We start from the raw sequence: 20,435 nt of genomic DNA on the forward strand, positions 1-20,435 counted from the left end.
ATATAGCCGTTCTGCCCCCTGTGGCGTTGGGTCTGTTCTGTCCTAAGTAGTGTGTAGTACCTTATTTTGGGGTTGTCGCAAGGCCGGAGATATGTCTCGTTGACTAAAAGGATGTCTATCTTATATTTTTCAGCAAATTCTTTTAGTTCTAGGAGGTTGTTGTTTAGTACGTTAACATTCCAATAAGCAATCTGTATTAAGTTAGCTAAGGTGACCGTGTTATCCATTAATCATTGAGAAGATGACGTGTGTTTTTGAGGAATTTAGTGGTGTCGGCCTGATTGGGATTTGTTTTGCTAAAGGCCGTTAACATCTCTCCTAGAGTAGCAACTAGGATTGCTGCGGAGGTTTTGTTGCAAGATGCCGGTTTGTTACTAGTAGAGGACGCAGATGCGTATGATTTCTCGGGAGTAATAGCCCGCGTTCAGATTTCTGGTATTTTTGGCTTCTGATTATGCAGGGGTACTGCCTCTCTAGGCTTCTGCAGGTTGGATTGGTGGAGTGAACATCCCTGTAGTTGGCTGGGTGTGGGCCTCCACAGTTTGCACACTTAGCGGGCATGGTTCGTGGTTTGACGCAAGTGTACGATTGATGGTTGTCATCGCACTTGACGCACTTGTAATCAGCTTTAAACAGTTTTTGTGCATACCCATACTTTTGGCAGCGATGGCATTGCCCAGCTGAAGCCTTTCTTCTCACAGGTTCGGTCCTGATGACTTAGCTGCAGACTATTTTAAGGTTATAAATTTCTCTATGGTCTTTACTGATTTCGATGAAGACCAGAGGCATGGGGCGCTTGTCTGCTACATGCGCGATATCTTAATCGGTTCCCTTGTGATCTGAGGTCAGTAGCTATTTCTTCAGCCGGTATTGTCTCAGCCAGACCTCTGATGACCATCTTGAGATTTTTTTCACTTTTAAGCTGAAATGTGTGATATGGGACTTTCAGTTCATCCATAAGTCTGGTGAGCTGGCGGAAGTCCGAAGTTCCTTCTGGTTGAATCCGGATTCCTTCATCTGTACTCTTGGCTAATGTAAATTTGATGTTTGCGTTCTTCATCGTCCCTCTAACTAAAGACCATTTTTCTTTTGTTCTTTAAATTACTGGTAGAATCCTCTCTTTGGGTTCTGCCCTGGAGTCAGTCTCTGTTCTTTCATCAGGTTGTGCTGTTAAGTCCATTGGAGTTGTTCTTTCCAAGGGTTGAGGTATTATTTTAGGATCTGTAGCTGACGACCCCTTCTTGAGCTTCTTTCTGCTGACAACCTGATAATCTGTGGAGCTATCTGGGTCCACTAGGGGCTGGTCGTTAACCGGCGACATAATCTCTCTCTGGTATTATCTTGAAAATTGCTGGAGAGAGGGTCAGGGGATTGACAGCCCTCTGTTTCAACCTCTTCTATTTGGTGGATTGCTACCTTTCCTGGCCATTTACGTTGCAGCAGGCCTCCTACATGTTTGCAGATTGCCAATAGCTGCTTGAAGTCGAGCTCATCATATGGAGAGTCCATAACTTGGCCCAAGAGAAAACAGCGGTTGCTCGGGTTTCACGAGTAGTTTGTAAGTGATCCTGTAGACTTTGAGAGTCTACTAGCTAATCCCGTAGACAGCTTAGAGTAAGCGTCTACCAGCAAAAAGTTAATTTATTATAGGTGACTATCCTAAAAAACAAGGAAAAAAGAATTTAGGGAACTTACTTGGACACAGTGCAAAGACCTACCTCTCTTAAATACCATTCCTCCACCCCTGGTCCTCATTGCGTGTGGGGCCTGCCGGCCATTAGACTTCTGCATATTTCTTACAGAGGGGGCGGGGAGATAGTAGGTCTCGAACTGTGTTAGTTCCTGTGCAATGCGAGTTTCCTGAAAAACCTTATATAAAATTCAACTAGGCAGAGTCTAAAGGAATACTTCCATTCTCAACGACACTAGATCGCTACTCTAATCAACAAGTGTATATCTATTTATGCTCTACAATATATTATTTATAAATTTTTATATATAAATTAACATGGTGTTTTATATATTTTTTTAAATTAAACAAAATATATCTTAAATTATAAAAATTATTCTTGAATTTACATATTATATTATGATTATGATAGATTTCTATGCTCTTTTTAGATATAAAAGATGTTTTTCACTGTCAGTACATACTAATACTTACTACTAAAATCATGAAATTATTATGGCTCTTGGTAAGCAGTGAACATGAAATAACTCTCAGAAATTCAGCGCTTTTACTTAGTTATTATGCAAGAGTACTACTTCTTATCTTAAAAGTCTTAAATATTGTTTACTTACCTGTTAGTGGAGGAAGTATAAAGTTACTAAGACCAATGAAGAAATAAATAAGTCCTATGGCTACTGGCATTCTGTCAACAGTAAAATAATCAGCAGTTAATACAGAAATGAGAGAAATGATGGCGCTGGAAGATGCTCCATAAATGGCTGTACAGAAGAACACAGTAAAAACTGTTCCAGAAAGTGAAAGTACTATAAGAAAGACGGCAAGTAGTATCATTTGAATCACCACAAATGTTGGTCTCCTCACAAGCTGCCGATCAGAAATCCATCCCAGTGACGGTCGGCCTAACAGATCACCAAATGAGAAAACTGACGGTAAATAAACGGCTAACCCGTGGGCAATTCCTCTGTCCATAGCGAAATCTACAATCACAGTAATGAATGCAAAATAAGCCAGGAATACAGCCATACCCGTAAAGCAGGTCATTAAAAACTTGAACTGAAAGATTATTGTTAACATTTCTCTTATTAGTGAATGCAAAGCGACACCTAACGACGACATCAGCAAAATGCAAGAATTTCTAATCCGCGTGCAAAGTTTTGTAGTTTTTTCAACTTCGTCTCCGTGGTTGTCATAGTAACGTTCATCTTCAATTGTTCCATTGTTGATTACTGTATCGTTAAACACAGAATTACCGTTTGCATTTGTATTACCGTTCTGACTTATAGAACTGTCTATCTTCATTTCTTTTGAATTCATCATCTTTTGTTGCTCTTCTGTATTTTGATGTTCGTAGTTGAAAGGACGTAAAAATGTCGCCGCTAAAACTCCCTGTAAGAGGATGCCTCCCATGATCAGGAACATTCCATGTAGTCCGTAATATTCGTTAATTTCCTCAATGAATAAACTCAACAGAAATGATCCAACCGCACCGCCAGCAAAGTGAATGCTAGAGGCTGTGCCTCTGAGACGTTTAAAACTGATGTTTATAATGATCTGAATCTGGATTACCACAATGCCGAATCCGGTTCCTGAAAGAAATAGAAAATTATTAAGTGACAGCAAAATGGCAGATGCGCATAATCATTAATCTCTGAAGGTAATCGAAGGCAGAAATTCTCATTGCAGGCGTAGACTTCTGTGGCTAATTCGTTCAAAAGACATATTTCGATGATTACATCACATTTTTTATTATTCAGTTATACAATACTGAAATAATAGTTACCGACAAGTTTCGTAAAGTATCGTAGGATTTACATCTTCAGGGGGTAAATAGTATAACTTAAAGTTTAAACAAGAGAATTAATAAATACAAATCATAACCGTCTGGCTATTCATAAAACTCAAATAACAGAATGCAGATATAAAACGTTATTGGCGTTGAACAATACTGGACGATGTCGCGTGTTCTTGTGCTCGTTCATACAGTCCGAGCTGAGATTGAGGTAGATTTTTTATTAGAGCTGACCACACTTGATCGTGAATTAAACGTTGATTTTTATTGCATTGGGTTGAGTTTTTCAGCATATTAGCAGCTTCTTTAAATTTTCTTATGTAGCTGTTGTTTTTTATGTATGACAGCGTCGTTTTTTGCCCGAGTACATCGTGTCCAGTGGAAGTGGCATGGAAAGCAAGACCCGTATTTTGTTCTCTTTTGTATTATACGTCTTTTTCGTGTTCAGCCATGCGTATTTCTCCAGATCATCCTATCTATCCTACGTAGCAAATCCCGCAAGAGCAATGGATTTTGTAGACTCCTAGTTTTTTAAGAGGATGATGAGGTGGTTCTGGTGGATGTGGGAATCTTGAGATTTTTTCCATAGGAAGGAAGGCTACTTTTTACCTTGTGTTTGTTCATTAATTTAGCTAGCTTATCTGTAACCTTTTTGATATAAGGAAGCAAGATTGCGTTTTTGTAATCCTGTTTTATTGTGTTGTTAGTAGGAGGCATTTTAAGGATTCTCTTGATGGTTTTTGTTTCATACACATTCTGTTGGAGGATTTGTGTTAAGCATTTTAGTTCTTCATTACATCTTTCTCGTGTGCTGGAGATAGTGTATGCTCTGTCTGGAAGAGTTTTAATTAAGCTTATTTTTTGTGAAGGATGGTGGCATGAGGCTGCATTTAGAAATCTTCCTGTGTTTGTCATCTTCTCATATTTTTATATGAACGCGACTTTGATAAGAATCTAACAGAAAATTTCGAATAAATACCAGTAAACGTTAAGCTAATAACTAGTTTCTTGTTAATTTTTATTTATTTATTTCTTTTATTAAGTAGATTGCACTTAAAAAGATTTTCTTGTGAACTTGTAGTTCACTACTATTTGGGGTGAGCAAAGAGTTAATCCCAAAAATTTCTATGTAGAGAAACCCTAATAATTTTTTTTTTCAATCCACTTCAGGCTTCCAATAAGTAAAGTAGTAGTCTTAACCTTCCGACCAAAATCATCAACTGCTCAAATACATTAACAGACATCCATGGCCATGGTAGGATTCGAACTTGTAGCCCGTTGGTTGGAAAACGGATATGCTATACACTCGGACACCCAAGCCAGCTAGATACACATTTGGCAACAATAAAAAAAAAACGTAGTCTTCAGATCCATTTTATTGATTAACATGTCTTTCTGTATGCAAGGTGGTAGCAGTGTGATTTTTCTATTTATATCTGTATCATGTTTTCCTAAAATCTAATTAATTGACAGAGATAAATAAACTCGTCCACATATTGTCCACTACAATATATTGAGATGTAATTTATATAAGCAAGCCATCGGGCCCTTCTGACTATTTTGCCATATATTTTGTGACAGATTGCAATGTACGCATATTCAAGCAATTGCTGTCAAAACTTGCTTTATTCATTTTACCTTTTACTTAAAGGGATTTATTGTATTCACCTTTATGCTGATAAAAATAACATTTCCTTTTAATATAAAGAACTATTCAGTTTTTATATGCTGACGAAATTGGCCTCAAAAGAATTTTATCTTAGGCAGTTTACCTTTGACACATAGATATATTAGTACTCTGATAAAGCTTCGGTTCCTACCTTTTCGGATGTTGTTTTTGTTTTTATCTTATTTTGAGGATAAATAATGTCTAGTTCACAATGTTGAAAGAAATACAGTAAATAAAACAAACTTTCGGTGATATCAAGATAAATGAAACAACTTGAATTTTCAATAAACATATCGTTCATATATAAGTCAAAATCCATAAAGATCATTGTTGTTTAATAGAATTTTTATGACTTACCAAACATGCCACCAAATATGACAGTAAACCACCAGAGGTCGCTAACGAAGAAGCACAAAGATACACCAACTGAAGAGATTAATATACCTGCCATAGCAACTTTACGAACACCAAAACGACGTCCCATTAGGCCAGCTATTGGTCCTGTGTGAATATATAAAAAAGTCCTTTTAGTCATTATTAAATGAAATTTATCTTAAATAGAATGAACATAAATGTTTGGAAAACTCCAGCGCGTCTTTTTTTTTTTTTTTATCTGCTAAAGAAAGTTTTTATTTTTTTCTTACCAGTACAACAAAATGCGTGATGTTTTTTTTTTTTTTTTTGCACGTGGCCACGTTAATACCAGTCATTGTTATTGTTGTCAGGTGTTGAGTATAGGGACCACAAAGCTCTTTTAAGGAGAGCATGAAGTTGTTTTCTTTATATTACACGGAAGCATATTTAATAGGTATGCTAAGTAGAAGTGATGTGTTTAATTTCTATATGCATTATTATAATTGCTTGTAATCTATTTTATACGCTGAGATCGGATTTGATGGAAAAGTTATTGTTTGTCGGGAATGTTCTGGAAAAGTAGTGTTTCAGCATGATGGTGTAATGTCTACGATTTGATATAGTCAGAAGTCGACTGTTTGCATATATTGATGAATGGTAGAGTAAAATGCTATTTTGTCTCTCGTGAGCTGTTGTGGTATAGTGTGTGTGTGTGTGTGTGTGTGTGTGTGTGTGTGTGTGTGTGTGTGTGTGTGTGTGTGTGTGTGTGTGTGTGTGTGTGTGTGTGTGTGTGTGTGTGTGTGTGTGTGTGTGTGTGTGTGTGTGTGTGTGTGTCGCTCCATGTTGCAATCAAAGTGAGGGCCTAACATTTCAAGTTTGTAACTTTTTCCTGGCTGGTTGGGCAAGGACATGTTTATGTTTTCTTTGGACACTATGAGATATGACATTTCAGTGATATGTGAGATCTTGGGACATCGGAGGGGGATTTCTCAATATGATAAATTGAGATTTACTGCTGTTTAATATGACAGATTTACTCAGGAGTCAGTCGGAGATTCTGTTAAAGTGTGTCTGTAGTTGTAATTCAATTGATGGGTCTTTTGCGTATGGATATGAGTAGTGTGTCATCTGCATAGAGACAGATGCAGCTGTATAGTGGTAAGTTGGGTAAATCTTTTGCGAAAATGTTGAAAAGTCATGTCGACAGAATTGCCTCTTGAATGTCACAGTTAATCAGGATTCCGTTGCTCTATCTGACATTTATTTTTATAATGTTGGTTCTATGTATCCGAAAGTCATTCAGAAATAAATAATACTACTAATACAATAATGTAATTCCGTACTCTTTCAGAGATATCGCGTTCAGTAAACTTTTCTTAGATCCATACTATATAAATAATATTTAAAAAATATTTAAATCTAAGATATCAGTATCCACTTGTTTTATTTATAAGTAGTTAAATTGAGGAAAGAAAGATAAAAGATTAAAATAAAGATAAAAATGATGATTTTTTTTTTTTAATGTAATTTTTTAAAATTTTTAAAAATTAAAATTTAAAAATTAAAATTTTTTTTTTAAAAATGATAATTTACAGGACAGCTGTAAAAAGAAGTACAGAAGTAAGTTTTATTGCTAACGACTGTCAAAGATTAAGATTTCATGAACATAATGACAACAGTGTGTCTTTATGATGGCCCACGCAGCCCTCAAGATGACGAAAACGAATAAGCGAAATTTCAGTATACCAGACCCAATCGGAAGACCGAAATAGCAATCGATGAGACGGCCATTAAAGGTAAAGCAGTTTGCTGATATTAGGATTTAACAGATTCCATAATATAGAATTTTAGTAGCTAGAACATGAATATTTTTGCACGTGATAAAACGGGTGCAACTTTATCTAATTATCATTATAAAACAGCTCCCCCATTTTCAAATCTCCAACGACGTAAACGTAGGAACAAATCTTCTACAACTTCGACCTTTATCCTATCTAAGATAGGATAAAAGGCCGTCCTTGAATGGCCATATTTTTGATATGGGTAATGCAGTTATTTGGTAAACTTCACAGGGATGAATTATGCTGTATTCTGTTGATGTTCTGATAGCCACAAGGACGTTGGTAACATAATCAAAAACTTAATGTGAAGGGCAAGAAAGGAATAGGAAAAATTATACAAGGCAACGATTTGAAAACTCATTCATGCAGATGCTACGTTTCGTCTTCTTATTTTTTTTTTAAACATTGCTCAATATTCGAAGAAACTTATGTCCTCATTAAAATAAGATGAGAGAGAGAGAGAGAGAGAGAGTGAAAGAGACGAGCAATATTCCGTTATCACGACCTCAATCTTTGATATGATGAAACAGTGTACTAATGGTGAAAATGAAACTAAAGTATATAAAGAGTTCTGCCGCCTCTTTACATTTGATAGTTATTTCGTAAAGATTGATAACTTGAGCTCTAAGGTACATGGGTAAAAAAGTGCGAAGCGCCCCGTTTTAAAAATCATTCTTTTAGTCTAACTTGCAGTATCAGACTGAACTTCTATGATTACGAAGTTAAGTTGTACCTTTTCATTTTTATTACTATTTACGGTCCGTCTTCAGTTGCTTTTACTTGAATACTGCACAAAGTATTTCTTCACTTATCGTACAATCAAAAAATCAAAAACCGACTCGAGTTTCCACCAAGTAATTTAAAAAATTATAATAATTATACGTGATTTTAACTTACCAATCAAACAATGAGCAGATAATGCAACGGAAAAGGGTTGCAGTGCTACTTCTCTTTCCACATCGTACTTAGTCAATATGCAGACGAATAAAATACCAAACACCCTACAAAATCCTAAGAGTAACATATTAAGAAAAAATGCCGCACACAAAACTACCCAACTCCAACCTTGATCAGGTAGAGGATCTTTCCTTTTAACTCTCTGCATAACTGCACCAATATTCGTCTGTTAGCGAATGACTAAATGAAGAAATACAGCTATTTACCATCACATGCACACATATTCCACATTTCAGTTGACCCACTTTGAAAGAGAGAGAGACCCTTTTTCTGTGCTCTCATCTCTCTCTGCATCAAGAGGAACGAAGTCTAACACAGTAAAAGCACAGATATAACGTAGCCATAATATGTGATAATAATTCTTGACCACGTGTGTTTCAGTGCGAGACATCGTAAATGTTTTCAACTTTTATCGATGTTGTGACGTAGAGAGAATAAGTTGAGCAATCACTCACACTATTAAATTAAGGATATATCATATCTGCATTTTTTCCCTCTGCTGGAGAAAGATTTTGTTTTTTCATACCGGTACAACGAAATGCGTTTTTTTTATATTTTTATTTATTTATTTATTTTATTTATTTATTTTTTTTGCATGTGTCCACTTTAATACCAGGCATTTTTATTGCCAGGTGTTGAGTATAGAGACCACAAAGCTCTTTTTAGGGCAGCATGAAGTTGTATTCTTTATATTGCACGGAAGCATATTTAATAGTTCTGCTACGTAGAAGATACGTGTTGCATTTCTATATGCATTATTATAATCGCTTGTAATCTATGACGATGAGATTGCATTTAATGGAAAAGTTATTGTTGCTCGGCATGGCATGACATAGCACATAGCATGACAAACTTTGATGAAAATTCTTGTTACATAAGTCAAAATCTTTCACATATGATCATAAAATACAGAAATGGGTGATTTAAAAATAACCGCTTTGTTAAAATCTAGTTCGTTGTTTGACATGCTTGTATTAAGATGCAGTTCGGCAATTTTAAGAAAATAAAAACTTTTAATATTGGCATATATCCCATGGTAGGAGTAGTTTATTGCGATAGTAAATGTATTTAGCATAAACATTAAACGGTAATCCTTACTAAAAAATGAAAATGTAAGTCGTTGTTAACATGAATATCTTTTTTAAGAATTGGACTTATTAAAAAAAAAAAAAAAAAAAAAACGAGTATTGACACAACGCTAGACTAAACTCTGCCAACAAATGGACTAAAACCGACTTATCAGAGGTTAAAGCTTGACCTAAAGTACTTCGACTTCTGTGCTTTATCACATGATTAAATTTCTATAGTGTCAATCTGGTGCCATAAGGATCCATATATGTTTGATGAGTGAAATCTCTCCAATGAGGAAAATGAAAATTGTGTGCGTTGAACTTTTATTAATATATTGAAAAAAAAGCAAAATAACAGGATTAGTAGGCATTTAAAGCATTTAAATTTATTAAAAATCACGAACTAAAAAAATCCCTTTAAAATGTTAAGCGGTTATACACACAGAGAGAAATACGAAATACTCTCTGCCTTCCCAAACCAATTATATATAATTTAGAAGAAGGTTTGGGCATTATAAGTCGTTACTAAGAAGCGTTGATCAAACGCGATCAACCAACGTTTTTTTTTTTTTTTTAGCTTTTTTTTTTTTTTTTCCAAGGCGATTTTACATCCGAATACATGGAGCAATGACGTCTTATTCCATTTTATTTTAAAATTAATGAAATCATTAGTGAAACGTAGGGTTACTCTAAAGACACTAATTTTTCTAGAAATTATACAAATGAGTTATAACAGCAATTGAAACTGAAACTGAGGAAATGGCAGATAACGATAACCTTGAAAAGGATTTTTTAGTAGAGACGAACGAAATCACTGCATTGTTTTTTGTTTTAAAATCAAACAGTACAGAATAACAAATCGGATTTCACATAATATAGCTTTATTTTACGACTTAGCTCAAATAAGCTATATGATGTTGAATATGTTTAATCGGAGTAGCATCAATAAAGTTAGAGAAGGTTTAACTCAATATTTATGGATGATGGAATGGAAATGAGTAAGCGGAGGACGATAGAGTTATTGCACGCCCACAGTTCACAGAACCGGGGCTGGCAGATTGCCAATAATAGTCAATTTATTCAGAAGGGGAGAAACGATGAACGAAAGAAAGGATGTACGAATTGGTCACCAACATGCGAAATCACGTGCTTTATACGTAAATTTTCCAATTGTTGTACAAGCAAAATAGTTACTACTTTAAAAACTAGAATTTTCATAAAAGAAAAGCTAATTTTCCGACGTATAATAATAAACACTCATCCCACGATACACATTGATTACCCTATTATCGGAATGGATTCTCCTTCTTCTGACATGCACAGAAGTGTCGAAGGGTCTCGCATCTCGGGCCATACAGTACTTAGCAAAATTGGAAAGAGCAAAATCATCTATTTCAAAAACCAAAACATCAACATGTGTATCATTTTATATTAGAATAAATATTATTAATGATATTATTATATAAACATAAATAATCAGACAATGACAGTATTATCATCAATTAATTTATATTATAAAAACATTGTTGATTATACTAACATGTTATTATCATAATATTATATATAACATTATCGTAAAGTATTTATATTATCGTATGTATTAATTATCATAATATTATAAATTATCAAAAATATCATCTAGCATATTATCATAAATTATCCTAAATATTATTTACCATATTATATAGTTGTATATTATATTACTACATTGTTATTGCACGCCGCGCGCGCACGCACGCAAACACACACACACACACACACACACACACACACACACACACACACACACACACACACACACACACACACACACACACACACACACACACACACACACACACACACACACACACACACACACACACACAATGTGTAGCTATCAACTTATACAGTGTAAACGTTAATACTTTTTATTTATTTATTGCTATTATTATTATTATTATTATTATTATTATTATTATTATTATTATTATTATTATTATACAACTAAGCCAAAAAATCGGCTCTCCCATTGAATCAAGAGACATCCAGTCAGTGCATCGGCTACCACAAAAAAGGAAAAGAGAAAATAATACCCGTCCTTCTCCCGTCGTAGTGCGACTCACCAACAGCCTAACAAAAACTACACTTATAAAAGCTAGCAGGATTAAAAATCCAGTAGTAAAGGATCTGAAAGGAGACCACGCAATACCACAATATACTTGTCTGAATACCTTACGCCATATTATCAGAAAATATTCTACCAAGCAAGGAAAGTAAAAACAGAAGATAATTACCAGTGTATATGGATAAGAGACAGCAAAATATTCCTTAGAAAGACACAAGACGCAAAACCAATCGAAATGAAATCCGTAGATGACCTTAACAGGCTGTCACATTGAAAGGAATATTGACAACTCGTAAAGAAGGAACAGCACACCAACCAACATGAATGCAGACCATCAAGCAGACGTAATCACCCCGGAACACGATAATTGGCACATTCTGAAATCAATAACAGAATGGAAACAACTGACAATCCCCAAAAAAGGACTATCTATTCTCCACATCAACATCAGCATTCAAAAATACTGGCTGACCCTGCAAGCTTATCTGAAGGAAGATATAGACATTTTAATACTGACTGAAGTATCTACGACAAATGAAGAGGCATCCTCCTACCAAATACCACACTTCCAACAACACAAACACTGCAGACAAACAAAACGAGGCGGTGGTATAATAATATTTACCAAACATAAACTAGAAGTAACAGAAATAAACTATAAATTAGAATACGCAGAAAACATTTGCATCGAAATTAAAAACATCAAACAAGAATACTCCCTGATATTAAACGCAATATACCGCCCACCCAACTTAAGCACCAAAAATTCCTAGAAGAACTAAACTGATGACTCTCAGCCACGAAAGTAGGCACCTCAAAATACTTGATAATAATAGGAGACATTAATATAAACATTAGGAACATAAATAACAACACAGAACAATACCTAGACCTATTATCGGCATATAACATAACCCCATCCATACAGTCGTATACACGAGAAGAGATGGTCGGAAACACAATAACCTCAACCTGCATTGATCATATAAATATAAGGCCCCTCCAAACAGCCACACAGCAGCCGTTATAACATGCAAACTAGCAGACCATTATTTCACAGCATTGCAGTTACACACTGAACCAGAACCCATAAAAATCACTGAGACTGCGAAACAGTATCATAGCATTGTAAGCGAAGCAATAGTGAACGATGAAATCAGAAAAACAGACTGGATGCAGATAGCATCTTTGGACTCTGCTGAAGCTGTATACAATAATCTTAAACTTGCATTTAACAAAATATATAACAAAGCATTAACAAAAATAAAAATACGCCCCCAAACGAAACAAAATCCATGGATAACAGACAACATACTAACAGACATACAAAGAAAAGATGCCCTATGGAAACAACTTAAGAAGTCGCCAAACAATATCGCTTTAAAAGCTGAATACAAAAGAAAACGGAATCTCCTAACAACCCATATTAGAACGGCAAAAAGAAACTATTACAGCAACAAATTAACAACAGCAGAATGACATAAAGGAAACCTGGCACCTGATTAATGAAATGCTGGACAATATACACAGACCCACTGCCTCAGAAACAATAAAACACAGCTTTGCCTGCGACCCCAAATCCCTCAAACAATTGGCAAACAACTTTAATCAGCACTTCGTGATCTCTGTCCAAAAGCTACAAGAAACAACCTTTCCTCACACAAACGAACATTCTCCAATAGGTCCACGAGCAACCCAGTCGATGTGGTTCCCCGCAGTAACAAAAGAAGAACTATCACTGGCAATTCAACAAATTAATCCTAACAAAGGACCGGGGATAGACGGAATCAGACCAAAAGACATCAAGAAACACTCAACCGACCTACTTCCAGTTATACAAAAACTGTTAAATAAAATCTTCGAAACGGGACACATACTGGAAACACTGAAGACTTTATTAATCACACCCATACACAATCAGGGAAAAAGAAACATAATAAGTAATTACAGACCTATCGCCACGCTGCCTGAAATCAACCAAATCATGGAGCGCATTGTATATCAGAAACTCTCCACATACGTTGAAAAATTTCAAATCATACCCAAAACACAATATGGCTTTCAAAAAAATAAAGGAACAGCAACACTGCTGGAAGATTTCACAGATCTAATAAATGCTGCGTTGGATAAAACCAGAATAACATTAGTGGTATTCATTGACCTAACAAAAGCATTTGACACACTAACACATAAAACCTTGTTAACGAAACTTACCCATATCGGAATTGGAGGTCGTCTACTCCAGTGGTTTAAAGCATACACGAAAAACAGAAAGCACATCACACGTATAGGATCAGCATACAGCAAAGAGGTACATGTAACCTGTAGAGTACCGCAAGGAGCTGTCCTATCTCCCATTCTATTTAACATATGCACACACGACATAAGCCAACTCATCCTAAAAAGTAAAATCTTCCAGTATGCAGACGACACTGCCATAGTATCCATTCACAACAATGCAAATATCGCTTACAAAAATATGCAACACGACATCAATCAAATCACTAACTGGTTAACCGAAAACGGCATATATATAAACCCTGGAAAAACAAGGCTAATGATATTCAAAAAACCCCAAACCCTGCCCATAGATACTAAATATCTCAATAGTAAACATTCATCCACCTATACACAAAGTGCAGAACCTAAAATCACAACCATCACACAGGTGAAAACAACACGCTACCTTGGACTTCACTTCGATGCTGATCAAAGTTTGAATAGCCATACAAACTACCTACATACCAAGCTTAGGATAATAGCAAGAAAACTATACAGATTAAAAGACATTGCCCCAATCCACATAAAAATACTAATCTATAAAGCATTATGTGATAACATTTTAAGATATGCAATCACATTATACACATTCTGCGCAGACTACAGACTTAACAGGCTACAATGGTTGCAAGATAAAATGATAAAACTGATATTCTGGGAACAACCCACTCTTATGCAGGAAGCACGGACAAAACACAAAATATTTAAGGTGAAACACTTATGCCACTACACAGTCATGTTAAAACACTACTACACCCCAACATATAGAGTAACCAGAAGAACATATCAAATAACAAGACCACAGTAAACAAACTACATAACATATAAGTACAACAATCACAACGGCAAAGCCCGAAATTTCTACGTACCTGACATGATAAACAAACTGCCGTTCGACAACAGAAACCTAGGAACATACAGAGAGCTGAAACTATATAAATATTATAGCGAGAATGAAAATTAGAGCAATTCCTGTTTCTCTCTCCCCCACCACACATGCACACAGACACACACCTATGACAACCCCCCCCTCTCAAAAACTATCACTAAAAGAACACAAAGAAACAAACACACCATGTCTAAATCCAACCCTATTTGCACAAAAAAGAAGTTAAACTGTAATAGCAGTCGAAGTCTTTCAAGCATACCAACAAACAGTAAAATCATCACCTGGCTTGTGACCACCATAGGAACATAACCATGAAACCACCACCCTCTAATCATCTATTATCTTCCTCAGATAAGCTCTGCTAAGCTTCGAGGAAGAAAATTATTAACTTGCAAGTATTTGTTATACACAATTGTAATGCGTTATAAATATTATATACATATAATTACTACAGCAACAATGTATGCAATTCATCTGAGACCATTCATCTGAGACATTATTATAATTATTATTATTAAGATAATTATTATTATTATCACAAGAGGGCGCTGTGTAGGCATACGAACGGGCACGGTGATATCGCTGCTCCAGTTTTTTATAGTTTTAAAGTGGTTCCAACTCCTGTTTTAAGTTGAAAGTGCTCCCAAATAACCCTACTTATCATGCCGAAGACAGTGATATAAAATTCAACGAAATCGGCTAAAAAGAAACAAATTTTGAAGTGTTGAAAAGGGAACAGAGAGGACCGTGGTCAACAACGAGCGAAGAACAAAGGACGTCGCCATCTTTATAATCACGCCATACTGCCTAAGGGAAGACAGTTGAGTCATGAAATGTATCAAATACCTCGAGGATTTATCGTCCAACGGAAAAAATATAACTTGTACGATATGCAGTAGGATTCTACACTTAAAATGTGCCGGCTTTTTAGAAACAACCAGGCAACATAAATATGAATCCGATGTAGCACGCGAGGAATGGAAGTCCGTACTCTTTAGGAAGAACAAAGAAACGCACCGAAAGCAGCCGCCTACGATGCAGCCGATTATACCGGAGGCAAAATCAGACGACTAACTGAACAGACAAAAAAACGCAGGTGAGTCCTATAATTTCAACTCTTTAAATATACTAATAGGAAACGGTCTAGAGACCATAAAAGCCAGCTTAGTAGACCTTGTGCAAGAACTCTTTAAGAAACAGAACGAACAAATAACAAAAAATCTAGCGAATATGAAGATTTGGTAAAACATAATAATTTAGCAGTTATCGAAGTATTGCAAACGGTAAAAGACATTAAAATGAGCATTAACGCACTAAATGACAGGTAACACAATTTGATGAAAGAGACATCCGAACTCCGACAAGAACTTCATTCTCTAAAACTACAATATGATATTTTAAATCAGCAACAACATAAAAAAGATCTTGTCATAAACGATCTTCCTGAAACTGCACCTACAGAAAACCTCAGAGACGTGGTTTTAAAATTAGTCCATGTAAGAGCATGTTGATATCCCCCTACAGACGATATTCAGACCGTAAATCGGATTCCTAGGAAGAGCAAAAACCAAAGCTTGCCACGACCTGCACCAGTCATAATTCGTCTTAAGAGCAAGTCCACAAGAGACAATCTCATAAAAGCCAGCAGGCAGAAAAAAATATTTGTCAAGGACTTGAACGCACAGCAAGACAATACACCAATCTTCCTATCTGAATATTTAACACCATTTAACCAGAATCTGTTGTACCAAACAAGAAAAGCAAAAATGGAAAACAATTACCAATTTTCGTGGACCAGAGATGCCAAGATATTCATAAGGAAGTCACAAACTTCAAAGCCGATACAAATTAAAAGCACAGAAGACATAGAAAGGCTGCCACTGTGAAGAAAAAGGCCTCCTGAATAGTTCAAAAAGAAGCCCACAATAAAAAAGAATGTGAACCATCAAGACAGATGCAATAACACAGGATATATCGACAATTTCACTTTGATCAGACCTTTCAGAAGATGTGCTTTACATTATGCATTGCAGTATACTATTTCCCATAATGCATTGCAGTATACATCTTCTAGTGAGATGTGTTTTACATTATGGGAAAATACTAAGAATAGTGATCAAAGCTTTAACCACCTTTACAATGAGTTGCCTGGTGTTGTACCATCTTTAGACTTGAACTTTGTTTCAGGCGCAAACTTAATTGTTTGCATACTTGGAATTAGGAGCTAAAATAACCAAGCATATAAAATTGCTCGGTTATCCTAATATACAATATACCCAAGTTAAAAATTTATTCCCATCAATATCTCCTCCAGAGATTTTTATTAAAACTTAATACACCTTGTTGCAACTTATATAGGTAAAGTTGATAAGGCGTATTACTAAAACCTTGGTATTTAGGGTCTAGCTACTCACTGAGGAGACCTCAAAAAAGGTCGAAACCGGTCTGGGTAGTGACCCCACCCATAATGCATTGCAGTATACATCTTCTAGTGAGATGTGCTTTACATTATGGGTATATGGGTATACATTATGGGAAAATACTAAGAATAGTGATCAAAGCTTTAACCACCTTTACAATGAGTTGCCCTGGTGTTGTACCATCTTTAGACTTGAACTTTGTTTCAGGAGCGAACTTAATTGTTTGCATACTTGGGATTAGGAGCTAAAATAACCAAGCATATAAAATTGCTTGGTTATCCTAATATATATAACCGGTATCATTCTCAGATAAGCTAATTACAAAGCATCGAGGGTACAGTTGAGTTACATCCGAGTAGTAGTATTTATCTAACATTATTCACTTCATATTCTGTAATGAATTCTAGTAGTAAACAGAAAATGTGATAATAATACTTCAGTTATATATTTAAGTTTAAAATTATATATTGAATTTACATATTTAAATTAAAAAAATTAATATTATGTAAACTGCAACATAAGTAATATTGTTTAACTTGTGAGTTATTAAGTGTAAAGTATTACTATGATTATTATTAATGGTAATAATACACACTTTTTACTCTTGTGTCAATGAGAAATTCTGCAAATGATAAAGAAATTAAGAGTAATTATAATCTTACTGAATCATTTTGCAAGAAAAAGTTGCATTGCATATATTAGTGTATATACAATGCAACTTTATAATATTAGTATATTTTAAAGTTGCAACCTTAATATTAGTATATTCATGTAATTATTTGAGAGATAATAAACTATTATTGTTAAAAAAAGTTTATTATTATTATTATTATTATTATTATTATTATTATTATTATTAGATTATAGGAGAGGGCGCTGTGTAGGCAGACGGATGCACGTACACTGTATCGCTGCTCGTGGTTTTATAGGTTTAAAGTGTTATTTAACTCATGTTTATAACTTGAAAGTGCTACTATTAAATTCTACTAGTCACGCTGAAGACAGGGACATTCAAATTACCAAAATCGGATAAGTAAGATTCACATTTTCAGTGCTGGAAGTTCATAGAGTGTACTGCAGTCACCAGCCAACGAAGAACAAAGGACGTTGCCAGTTTAAAACTCGCAATATAGTCGCTAACGGGAAGAAAGGATAAAGGTCACCGAGACAGCGAAGTTTAAGCAAAATGAGCTGTAACAAATGCAATAAGCCAATAAGCGATGAAGGGGACGGGCCCCATTGTTTCGGATGTAACAAAAAACAACACTTCCACTGTTCGGGGATCTCAGAAAGCACTTGGAAAGCAAAAGGAGCCGTGAAACGGACCGAATGCCGATGTCAACAGTGCCTTGAGAAAACGAAGAACAAAGACCAGACACCAAAGAAAAGTAACGATGCACATCAAGGTAAGCCGCTTCCTGATCCTAAAATTACAGATAACTTTGTTATTATGCATACATGGAACAAATTAACAAAACATTCGAGGAGTATGAAGATTACATACAGTTCAATAACGAGACCTCTGAAAAAATGCTGCGAGAAATAAAGACGAAATTAACGGTAGCGATAAAAACGCAAGAAGCACTCCAATGCGAAAATCAAGAATTGTGGAAAGAAGAAAACACACTCAAGTGTCAAATGGAACACATGCTATAAAAAAAAAGAAAGAACGAAAGATTATTTAATAATTTAATAATTCAAAAGTTGAAGAAGTCTTGCAAACGGTAAAAGACATTAAAACCTGCATTAACGCACTAACTGACAGGCAGCACAAATTGATAAAAGATACATCGGAACTCCGTCAAGAATTTAATTCCCTGAAACTACAATACGAAGTTTTAAACCAACAACAACATAAAGAAGACCTTGTCATAAATGGTTTTCCAGAAACCGAATCCACAGAAAATCTCAGAGACGTAGTTTTAAAGTTAGGCCATGCAACTGACATCCCGCTACAGCATAATGATATTCGACCATAAATCGAATTCCCAGGAAGAACAGAAAACAAGGCTCGCCACGACCCTCACCAGTCATAGTTCGTCTGACAAGCAAGGCTACAAGAGACAATCTCATAAAAGCCAGCAGACTGAAAAAACCAGTAGTCAAGGATTTAAATGCATCGCAAGAAAATACGCCAATCTTTCTATCTGAGTATTTAACACCTTTTAATCAGAATCTTTTGTACCAAGCAAGAAAAGAAAAAACAGAAACAAAAGTATCAATTTTTATGGATCAAAGACGGCAAAATATTCTTGAGAAAGTCACGGACTTCAACGTCTATACAAATAAAAAGCTCGGAAGATATAGGTAGGTTTCCAGAGTGAAATAAAAGACTCCAACTTAGTTGAAAAAGAAGATCTCAACACAACAAAAATGAATGTGAAAACCATCAGATAGATGTAATTATACCAGAATACATCAGTAATTATACTTTCGAATCGCTTGATGCATGGAAACAACACACAGTACAAGCGAGAGGTCTCTCAATCTTGCATATTAACATCAGAAGCATCCGAAAAGATTGGTTATTGTTACAGGCTTATCTGAGGAATTACACTGATATTATTGATATATATTGGTTCTTACAGAAGTATCCATAACTAATGACGAAGCGGCTGCTTTCCAAATTCCAGGCTTCCAACAACATAGATCATGCCGCCAAACAAAAAGAGGGGAGTGGAATATTAATATTTATCAAACAAAAATTAATAGCAAAAGAAACGGCCTATCAGTTTGAGCATGCTGAAACCCTTTGCCTCGAAATCACTAATACCACTCATACACAGTATCCCATAATACTAAATGCTATTTACAGGCCACCAAACCAAAACATGATAAAATTTCTGAACGAACTCATTTGCTGGTTTCAAGCCAAGAAATATGCTCAACCGAACACCTAATGATAATTGGCGACATAAACATAAATATTGCAAACGAAATCCAGAACAACACTGTACAATACCTAGACACGCTATCCATGTATAATCTAATACCAACAATAACATCATGTACCAGAGAAGAAATATTCGGAAATACTATCACTGCCTCCTGTCTAGATCATATAAACGTCCGAGCACCACCAAATAATTACACTGCATCAGTCATAAAGTGCAAAGTAGCAGACCATTACTTCACCGCTCTAAACCTGCACACCAAGACAATACCCATGCAATGTCCCACAGAAGAAAAGCGACAGAAAACAATAACAGACGAAGAAATAGTCAACGACGAAATAAGAAAAACAGACCGGGAACACCTGGCATCAGATTCAGCAGATATCTTATACAACAATATTAAACTCACACTGGAGGAGATATTTAAGAAAGCTACGAAGAAAGTCAGAATACGATCAAAAACAACACAAAATCC

The 20,435-nt window shown here is 35.4% G+C and overlaps 1 protein-coding gene across 1 annotated transcript in view; it reads right to left on the reverse strand.

The window, feature by feature from the left end:
- The window catches only part of LOC150109965 (monocarboxylate transporter 14-like), a 68,476-nt gene extending 59,895 nt beyond the window's left edge, over nt 1-8,581 (reverse strand). Inside the window, exons 1-3 of the mRNA XM_090400551.1 lie at nt 8,241-8,581; nt 5,506-5,649; nt 2,302-3,276 (exon numbers count right to left, since the gene is read on the reverse strand). Coding sequence (XP_090256677.1) covers nt 2,302-3,276; nt 5,506-5,649; nt 8,241-8,448 — 1,327 coding nt within the window. The 5' untranslated portion in view covers nt 8,449-8,581. The remainder of the gene's footprint in view (nt 1-2,301; nt 3,277-5,505; nt 5,650-8,240) is intronic.
- Between the last annotated feature and the right edge of the window lie 11,854 nt (nt 8,582-20,435).

This window comes from Typopeltis vanoorti, chromosome 1, assembly GCF_054136105.1.
Source record: "Typopeltis vanoorti isolate ZY-2024b chromosome 1, IOZ_Tvanoo_1.0, whole genome shotgun sequence".
NCBI lineage: Eukaryota > Metazoa > Arthropoda > Arachnida > Uropygi > Thelyphonidae > Typopeltis > Typopeltis vanoorti.